This window comes from Sceloporus occidentalis, unplaced genomic scaffold (assembly GCF_023333645.1).
Source record: "Sceloporus occidentalis isolate IW3139 unplaced genomic scaffold, rSceOcc1.0.p SCAF_280, whole genome shotgun sequence".
Taxonomy (NCBI): domain Eukaryota; kingdom Metazoa; phylum Chordata; class Lepidosauria; order Squamata; family Phrynosomatidae; genus Sceloporus; species Sceloporus occidentalis.
The window spans coordinates 264,757-275,009 of NW_028317260.1; the positions used below are offsets into that span (position 1 = coordinate 264,757).

Below are 10,253 nucleotides of genomic sequence, written 5' to 3' on the forward strand. Positions count from 1 at the left end.
GTTTTCTGAGGGAAAAACAAGCCTTCTGGCTTGTCTGGTGTCTGTAGATGAGTGTTTAATAATACTTCTACTACCCCTTAAATTTAAGTGGAAGGGTTTCCATCACCTTTTACCCACCATAACTTATGTAATGGTACACATTCTAAGTGGTAGTTCATTTAACACTGAATTGCCAAAGCTGAATAGTTTTTAGTGCATAACCCAACAATTTTTGACAACCGGCGAATAAATGCATTAATACATAAAAACATATACTCAATTGCACCATCTTGTGGCCATAATCAATATTACCACACATACGCACAGCCTCTCACCTCTCCATACACACAGCCTCTCACATTGATACAAGATTCTGAAAGAGTTCAGAGTATCACCCGACGGATTTCAATTTATTGTAAATTCCTATTATTCAGCTATTAAACAACATGCAATATTAGCTTTTTTTAATTACAGTTTTAAATACAATTATACAAAATATACATAAAGATGACAGTAGAGGCTTTTAAGTATTTTTTTCTTTCAGAGAAAGTTTTCCAGCAGTTCAACCTCTTGGGTACAAACAGTCTTTAATAGTAAAGTTCTCTGTCCACCCAAGCTGCAAAAACACAAAAGTATTAAGTGTTTACCAGTAATTCATATTTATAATATATATATATATATATATATATATATTATAAATATATATATATATATATATGTAAGAATGTAGTTTATAAGAAAATAAAAAAATATATAAACGCATATCAAGGTTTGCAACTAACAAAAAATATGAAAAGAAAAATCTATTAATCTTCAAGTTCATCTGGTATGAAAACATAATATAAAATACTGGCTTTTAAAAACTTTACACATATATCTATCTATTTATATATGTAAACTTGTAAAATATATATATATATATGTAAACTTGTAAAAAAAATGAAATTAAATATATTTATATATAAATGTATGTGTAAAAAATTAAATGTATGTATATGTGTGTGTATACAGTTGTTTACATCTATGTAAATAAGTTTACAAATAGATATTTACATTTATGTGTGTATACAGTTGTTTACATATATGTAAATAAGTTTACAAATATATATTTACATTTATGTGTTGTGTATACAGTTGTTCACAGATATATATTTATATTTATAAATATTTTTATATTTATGTGTGTGTGTATACAGTTGTTTACATATATGTAAATAAGTTTACAGATATATCTTTACATACATGTAAACATGTTTACATATACAGCTAAATATATATATGTAGTTTCATTTTATTTTTTTGTCACACCAGTGTATGTGTTTTTTTTTCTTCTGTGGCTCCGTAGCGTCTTTTAGTTTCGTGATGTGGCTCTTTGGGGTATCATTCTTGCACATTGTTACTTTAGTACATTTACAAAAAACTTACAGCCAGGGAATTTTCGGATGAGAAGTTTCCTTAGTTCATCGTAGACCAGTACGAGGATGGTGTACTCTATGGTCACAAACCAGTACTCGACCCTGAAAGAAAAAAAAGAAGCCTCAGGATGGTGTAGGTTTTTTGTCCTGTGACCCCTCAGGGTTTAAGGACTGAAATCGTGAAAATGGGAGTTGAAGAAAAAAAAAAATTTAAAGAAGAAGAATTCTAGAAGAATAAGGTTAGGTTTTTTTTGCCCTTAAAGAATTTACCAAGATGTGGAAAATGAGAGTACAAAAACCACAGTAAAAGGGTTTTTTGTATGGATTTCTATTGGTTTATGCTCTTACATCGCTCTTACAATGCTCTTGTGCTCTATTGCCCCCTAGTGTTTAAATTGGGGATTGAACTGTGTACATCTAGTAATGTGTAGACAGTCATAAGTATGTTGGCTAACATGTTGGGGTCCTTTTCATGACTGAGATGCAGATGGCTAGACGTGGTATATGCCTACCGTATCAAATACTCACCTTAAGGGCATAAAATGTAGCGCTTCATCCATCCCGGGGCAATAACAAAGGAAAACACCGATAGCAATTTGTGACAGCACCCCCAAGAAGATGATCTTATTTCTGCGTGGGAAGGAATAGAATTTTAAGCATGAAGATTATTGACTAAATGTGTAGGAAAAAGAAATAAAAACAACAAAATATATATATATATATATATATTTGCATAATTAGCTAAAAGAAGGATAAAGGGAGCTGTTGCAATACTGATTATGGCCAGTAGGACAACCTTTTAACGCCTCCTTTGTAATGATAGCCTTTACTATTATTATTATTATTATTATTATTTAGAACTACTCTTTCCTATATACTTTTTAATGTTGGGATAATTATATGAAAATTAATGATAGTTCTATACATTGACAATACGTTGAGATTATGTGTTTACTTATACAGTGGTGGTTACTGGGTGACTCTATGCGTCCCCCCCCCCAAGAAAGTAAACGCAATTTTCTTTCCTAAGTGCATATAATCCGAAGCTTTGATGCCGATACATATGGTTTCCCACTTGCCGCCTTGCAAATTCTATATGTGAAAAAAATATGTGAAATATCTCCGCGGTGTGGCTGTTACCTGAAGAAATTACAGTTTAAGATCGTGTTCCTCCTCGTCTTACGGATCACAGTATTCATCATCTGGCAGCTGACGATGCCAATAAAGAAGGCAGAGTAACAGTACCACTCCTGGTATAACCGCTGGGTATATGTCTGGAGGGGACAGACAGGAGGGTCGGGTGTCTTTACTCATGGTTTACTTAAAGTGGTCACGGTTGAGGAACAAATATTAGAGATGTAAGATGTGAAAATATATTGATAAATATACATTGGTACACATTGTGTGATAAAGGAGTGATCAATAAGAAGGCTACTTTGAAGACCCCATGTCCACCAGTCCGTTTCAGAACATTCCGTCTAAATGGTGACATCTTTCTTACACTGAACATCTTAGAACATCAAACACGAGTTTGGAAGCTTTGGATTTTTTTTGAAAGGTCCCTCACCCATTCCTGTCCATAACTGTCTTCCAGTTCCTGGGTATTTTTGTCCTCCCAAGGAGCTCGGAGTCCTAACAGGGTTCCTGGAAGGAAGCCCTGTTGAGCCATGACGGTGAAGTAATTCATGAAGCCGGCAAAAGATTCTATGGCAGCTGTGGAGAGGCAAAGGGGTTATTTAGTGGTTACGGGGAGCAGATGTACATAGAAACTTTAGAGCGTCCTGACTGTCTAGTTAAGGGGGATGAGACGTGGTATCCAGGGACCCTTTTCAAGTATAACGCAGGTACAGATGGGTTGATCCTTACCTATGTTGAAATAGGAATACGCCAGCAACTGCTGATTCACCAGGCGGTCTTTCTTAGGATGGCGGGGTTTTCGAGTCATGATGTCATTCTCTGCTTTTTCATACGCTAAAGCGATGGAGGGGATCTAAATACAATGGGAGAGAATATAGAAAAACGAAGGGTTTTAGAAAAACAAAATGAGACGTAGTAATGGGAAGTAAGGTATAGGCCATGTTTACCATGGCTAAGGTTGAAAAAATGAATGATTGGCCTGTATTTATAAAAAATAAAAAAAAACCTGGAAAAAAACATTTTAAGCTGCTTTCAATAAAATAGTGAGTTTGAAATAAAATTTGTTTGAAAAATGGTCGTATCACCATAGCAACCAATGGAATAGTCCGATATAATGTTCTCAATGAGCAAATCAGACTCCAAGTTTTCATACTTATCTGTTGGAGACATGGTGTCCTTAAGACCTGTATGTTTTATGTATTTTATATACCTTTCAACCTTACCCTCCTATAACCCATGTGCCCTGCCATATGTACTTACAATATCAGTGCCCAGTTCTATGAAGAGGATAGTGATGGTGCCCAGGGGTAGGGGGCAACTGATGATAACGTAGACCATAAAGGGGATCATTTCAGGGATGTTCTTGGTCACGGTGTATCCAATGGACTTCTTCAAGTTATCAAATATCAGGCGACCTGCATGGAAAACAATGTATATATTTAGGCATAGTATTGGAGGTGATGGATCAAACAAGGCCACCATGGGGATAGAAAATTAGATTTTTTGTGTTATTATATGGAGTTTTGTATGTTGTGGTTATGGTGCTTTGTAGACTACGTTCAAGAATGTTGTCTTCTCTTGAAATATGTTTTTTTTAAATGATAGAGTCCATGTGGTGGGAGGAAGAGGCTCTTTGGGGGACATCTTGGAAATTCCCACCAGAAATAGACCACTCACCCTCTTCCACGCCTGTGACGATTGAGGCAAAGTTATCATCCAGCAAAATCATGTCTGCTGCGTGTTTGGCTGCGTCTGATCCAGCAATTCCCATGGCTACTCCAATATCAGCTTTCTTCAGGGCCGGAGAGTCATTGACTCCGTCTCCGGTGACAGCCACAATTGATCCCTACAGGGAAAGGGGGACCTTGTGTAACTATAAGACATTTTAATTTCAATAATAATATTATTTTCCCATTTCTTTTTTTGTCATAATAGTAGGAACCAAGAAAGATGACCAGGAACACTCCACCCGAGATAACACCAGCCAAGCCCTACCCAACGGACCTCGTATTATGAGACGATGGTAGCTCTTTATTGACCTCCTACTACCTCTTCTACTCACCAGCCTTTGGCATCCCTCAACAATCAGTAATTTCTGCTGCGGCGACGTCCTGGCGAACACTATTTCCAGATGATGTTGTAGGATATCGTCCAACTGATCCGAGGTCATGTCAGCGATCTCAGCACCATTCACCACAATGGCTTTTGCATCCCTGTGAAGAACAACAAATACATGGCAGAAAAAGGGGAGAAAATCGGTTGAGGTGGCAATATGTTCGGATTGACCCATTAACATCGCTTGGGACAAAGATTAGGAACAAAATCTTAGTAAAAGGGAGAGAGGAGAAAGGATTTGATAATTAAGAGGCACTAACCTGGGGTTGACACTTCCAATGGGAATCTTTAGTCTTTCTGTGATGTCTTCTACTGTTTCGCTTCCACTTGAAATGATTCCCACGCTCCGTGCGATTGCCTTTGCAGTAATCGGGTGGTCCCCAGTGACCATGATAATCTGCCAGAGACCATCATCACAAAATAAAAACATTGCCACACTGCTTGTAGCCCCCAATCTATGAGATTCTTATCATTTACAGTATATTCTGATTATTGATTATCATGGTTCTCTAATTAAGATTTCCCAAACCTACATTATTTCGTGCCACTTTTTTATTCGCCACCAACACTCCTCATTATCATTACAATAGCAATAACTGGAATTGGAATTGGGCATTCTCATCATTGAAACACCACACTAGTGCCCTCTATTTAACTCCATGGTCAAGGGTTAGACCATGATTGTCACCTTGAGGATTATTCCTAGACCTGTATATTTAGGATGAAGTGGCTAGGATGTGTTTGGTTCATTAATCTTCTAGTATCACTGATGGCTTCTGGCGACTTACCTTGATGCCGGAGCTACGGCACTTCATGACTGCATCTGGAACACTGGAACGAGGTGGGTCAATCATGGAGATAAGCCCCACGAAGCACAACCCGCTCAGTGGAAAATTCAAGTTATCGGCATCGAATGGGTAACCAGGCCCATAGGTGGAAGCAGGGAGCTGTAGCTGGCAGAAGCCTGTATGGAGAGAGACGATAGTATACTGTTTCATGAGTGGGGTAATGCGAATACTGTATCAGTAGGAAAATAGCATTTGAAGATTAACTCTTACCCAAAACTCTCTCCCCAAGACTGCCTAGGCATAAGTAGGCTTTCTGAAAGTTATCCTTCATTTCATCATCAAGAGGCCATTCTTGGCCCCCTATCATGATGGTGTCACATCGATCCAATATCCTCTCTGGGGCTCCCTTCATCACCAGCAGATATCCATTCTTGGAGGAGTCTTCTGGCACATGGATGGAGACCTGGTGACGTTTGGGTCGGAATTAGAAGATTTAGAAGAACAAAGGATGTAAGCAAGGGCAGAAAGTCTTTGGAATGGAATCCAGCACACAATAAGAAGATTGAAGAGGGTAGATGTAGGTGGTGATTATTACGACACCATGATCATTCGGCTGGAGAGGACATGGTATCTGTGGCACAGAGGGAATGAGGGAAGGGTAGCATTGAGATACCACTTACCTGGTATTTGTTGCTTGAATTGAATGGGATCTCTAGGACTTTCTTGTTCCGTTGTCTCAGCTCCATAACGCCCCCCAAAAGCTGCTCTGTAAATTTTAATAGAGCTGCTTCTGAGGCATCTCCGTTGACTTGTCTCTGTAAAGACAGACACAGCAACCATTCAAAGACCTCCCTAGGAATTCCGACCCCTTAAAAAAGCCAAATAGTGAGCCAGATTGCGACTGTGTATGAAGATGATATATATATGTACTATACCTTACTAATGGGGATATCCTCCTGGTCTGAGCTGAATTCGGCACGGTTGCACAATGTAGCGATCATGACCAGTGACTGCCAGGTGGGGGAGCTCTGATCAAACAAGTCACCTAAAAAGCAAGAGACAATAGATTACGGGTCCCTGTGCCCTGTACGTAGTACACCAGCATGTGCCGTCCTAGCATGAACCAGTTAATTAAGAACCAGTCCGTCATAACCCTTCACAACAACACTAAACCGTATGCTCCTGAGCACACTTAAATTAAACAAGGTTTTCAGGGCAGCGTGAGAAATTCTGCTTCCGTATTCTGAGGGAGAAGAGCTGACAATCTACTGCTTGTAAGGGGCAAAAAAAGTATTCAATAGCGAAACAAAATGCGTTCTATATTCACAATTTAAAGAAATGTGCTGAATTTGTTTTTTGGTGTCCCATTTTATAGCGTAATCACACTGAGGTTCTTTAATACGCAGTCATGGGGTCTCACCTGTTTGATCTTCAGAGGTGTCTGCATTGTGAATGATGTTATCGAACCACATGTGCGCCACCGTCATGCGGTTCTGGGTAAGAGTGCCGGTCTTGTCGGAGCAGATGACAGAGGTAGATCCAAGAGTCTCCACAGCCTCCAAGTTCTTCACAAGACAGTTCTTCTTGGCCATGCGCTTGGCGGTGAGGGAGAGGCAGACCTACGGATGGAGCTACATGTCATGGCATGAAGATATTGTCAATAACGCTTTCTGTTGTAAAGGATCTTGAGGGACCAATCCCATTTCATGAGACATGTGATGGTTAAAATGGGACACGGATGTATTACTGTCAAATATACGAAGCGATCAACCTTCTTGGAACATTTATGAACAGTTTCAAAAATAGTCACTGGGTGGGTGTTAAGGACGGACGCGGCAAAGATATGACGGAAACTTACGGTGACGGTGGCCAACAATCCCTCGGGCACGTACGCCACTACAATGCCAATACAGAATATAATGGCATTAAGGGCAGTGTATCCCATAGAGATGGAGATGATGAAGAAGACAACTCCAACTCCCACCGCAAGGCCACTGATCATCTGTACAAAGTGTTCAATCTCCAAGGCGATGGGGGTCTTTTGATCTCCGACTTGCGAGGCTAGCGATGCAATGCGTCCGATCACTGTTCGGTCTCCTGTGCTGATTACAATTCCGCAAGCGGCTCCTGGGATTGAAGATGAAAAACGTTACAGTGAAGGCGTTCCTTATTAGTTAGAATAGTCAGCTATGGTCACGCTATATTACCTTGGTGTTATAGATTAAAACATACCTTCTAAGCACGTAGTGGAATAGAACCCCAGATTCTTGGTCTCCAAAGGATTCTCGTCGGTGCATTCTGTGGATCGAGGCTGTGGTTCCGACTCACCTGTCAGAGATGAGTTGTCCACCTGGATGGGATTGAATGGAATGTGTCACAATGTTACGTTGCTTAATAATAATACTTATCGTTTAGGAATATCTTTCTTTTAAGTCTCCCTATTTTGGAAATAGACACTAGATTTGCCACTATGTGCCACTGGCAACCAAAGACCCAGTTGACCTTTCCCGCCTGTTCCTCACCTTGCAGCCTTGGATCTCAAAGAAACGTACATCGGCAGGGATTTTGTCTCCCCCTTTAATGTATACAATGTCTCCGATCACCAGCTTCTCCGCAATGACCTCAATACGCTTCCCACCACGCAGAACCAGTGCTTGCTGTGGCACAACAGAAACAACAGTTACCTACAATCCTATGATAAATATTCCTCTGGAGGACGTTCCTCTTACCTGTGGGACCATGTTTTTGAAGCCGGCCATAATGTTTGTGCTTTTAGCTTCCTGATAATACGCGAAAAGGGCTGTCACCACCACAACTGCGATCAGGATGATTGCCAACCATAGCTGGAAACACGGAGATATCAAGAGTTACAAGGCAGCAAAATCAGTATTCTGTACACTCTATATAACTATATAACTATATATAACTATGTTGGCGCGATAAATGGTCTGAACTAAAGACTAAAAATAGTATTTAAAGGTAAATGTGGATAGACAGCCAATGTGTGATGCTTTGGGTTTTAAGTCTTAATACGGATGGTGTATTTGATACAATGTATGGACAATGGTGATATTCTCCAAAAGTGATCATTTGGAATGGGTAGAAGCTGAAAATGTATAGGGTAAATCGGTCTTTCTTACATTATCCTTAGACACGGTGGGGTCCTGTGCAGCCTGAAGACCATAGGCAAGGAAGCACAATATTGACCCAATCCAGAAGACAATGGAAAAGCCCCCGGCCATCAGCTTCAGGAACTTTACGATTTCCGGAGTGCCCTTTGGAGGAGTCAGTTTATTGAGTCCATCTCGGTTAAGACGTTGCTGGGCATCCTCAGGACCCAGACCCTAAAGAGAAGTCATCATACAGAACATCATAACCGACTTATATTCCCGCATTGAAAAACGTTAACAAACAACTCTGGGAGAACAGACAATGTATACCGCATTGCGAACAACGTGAATGATACTGTTAATACGTGACAATGATACGTGTTGAGAAGTAGAACATTTAAGTAATAAATAGGGTGGAAGGTCATCACCCTTATGAGGACAATTACATTATCTTGGCTTACCTTCGTAACATCCACTGTATATTTATTTTCCAGTTCCTGTATGGTTAAAGTATGGTCCCTCTGTAAGAAATGAATAGAACATTGACTTTCTTGGATACCTCGAGCTTCTCTTTCACATCTTTTCTTTTACTATCTCTGTAGATCCTGCCAAACAGGTTACCCTACCGGACGAATACGGAAACTATTACTTATCGTTATCCAGATCCTACCGATATCAACACTGATACTGTATTCTGGAATGATGGTTTCTACAACATTGTATCACACTGCCTTTTACTTGTTCCAACTCCTCTATGATGAAAACTAATTGTTACATTATTTTATTACTAATCTAAAACAGTATTGTCTAGCAATCGGTCCTCGAATCTGTACTGATAAGTCAACCTCCCATGACATGTAGACTATTGTACCAACTAAGCCATTTTGACCCTCGCCTTTGCCCGTTCCTCTCTGTTTACTTACAATCTCCAGTTCTTTCTTCAGGCTTTCCACTTTTTTCTCTGACTTTCTGTTAAAAATGCTTTTCTTCTTTTTCTCTTCGGTTTTGGGTTTTTTCTCATCCATGCTGATGCTGTATATATCAGGAGGCTCCTGCCAGTTGGAAAGGTGCGGAGAAACGGTTTATATGAATAACAATGTCCAGAGATTAAGTTCTTTTGTAGGTTTTACAGAAGCCACAAAAGGCAGCCATTCAAAGGGAAACGTGAGCTTTTTGGTAACAAAAACCACCAGAGGGTACTTGCATGTCTACTCAGTCTACTGGACTCAGATGTAAGCGTGAAGACCGATGGGATCTAGGGATATCACATTTTAAGCTCTAAAGGTTTATCCCGAGCAATGCAATAAAATGTACATGAAACCAATTGGTACTACAGGCAGACAGAATGCTATCAGATGCACGGTTTTCCCCTTACCTGTGGAGGCATTGTTATACTGCGGATGCTTCTATGAAAAGTCCAACCTCTGTAGGCAGCCGCTACAGATCTCTTGTGGCAGCTGGACGGCGATAACACTGAGCGCAGGCAGAGCAACAAAATAACAGTCTAAGAGCAGAAAAAGTGGAAAAATTCTGCAAGACTGCTAAATGGGTAGAGCAGATGGCACTCTATAGGAAGAGGAACATCGGGATAGAATAAAGAGCCTCTGGAGACAAAACACATCAGGATATAATGTACTATTAGCAAGGGGACAGAAAGTGGGAGTCTATGAGCGGAGGCACAATAAGGTAGGAGATGGAACTCTATGAGT

General features: G+C 40.0%; 1 protein-coding gene across 1 annotated transcript; it reads right to left on the reverse strand.

The window, feature by feature from the left end:
• Positions 1-566: 566 nt before the first annotated feature.
• LOC149275555 (potassium-transporting ATPase alpha chain 2-like) lies at positions 567-9,593 on the reverse strand. The gene is made up of 22 exons (XM_089504596.1): positions 9,468-9,593; positions 9,006-9,065; positions 8,575-8,778; positions 8,164-8,277; positions 7,957-8,091; positions 7,667-7,784; positions 7,293-7,561; positions 6,855-7,053; positions 6,370-6,479; positions 6,115-6,249; positions 5,705-5,897; positions 5,435-5,610; positions 4,907-5,043; positions 4,594-4,744; positions 4,209-4,377; positions 3,792-3,946; positions 3,261-3,384; positions 2,962-3,107; positions 2,535-2,668; positions 1,923-2,024; positions 1,405-1,496; positions 567-595 (listed from the first exon to the last, which is right to left on the reverse strand). Exons 1-22 carry the CDS (start codon positions 9,567-9,569, stop codon positions 567-569), a joined length of 3,054 nt encoding a protein of 1,017 aa, XP_089360722.1. The 5' UTR covers positions 9,570-9,593.
• Positions 9,594-10,253: the final 660 nt, after the last annotated feature.

Coding starts and splice junctions, on each gene's coding strand:
- LOC149275555 (XM_089504596.1), bottom strand. CDS start 9,569: ATGGATGAGAAAAAACCCAAAACCGAAGAGAAAAAGAAGAAAAGCATT. Junction 6,480..6,854: donor CACCTCTGAAGATCAAACAG/GTGAGACCCCAT, acceptor CTTGCTTTTTAG/GTGACTTGTTTGATCAGAGC. Junction 3,385..3,791: donor TAGAACTGGGCACTGATATT/GTAAGTACATAT, acceptor CATTGTATTTAG/ATCCCCTCCATCGCTTTAGC.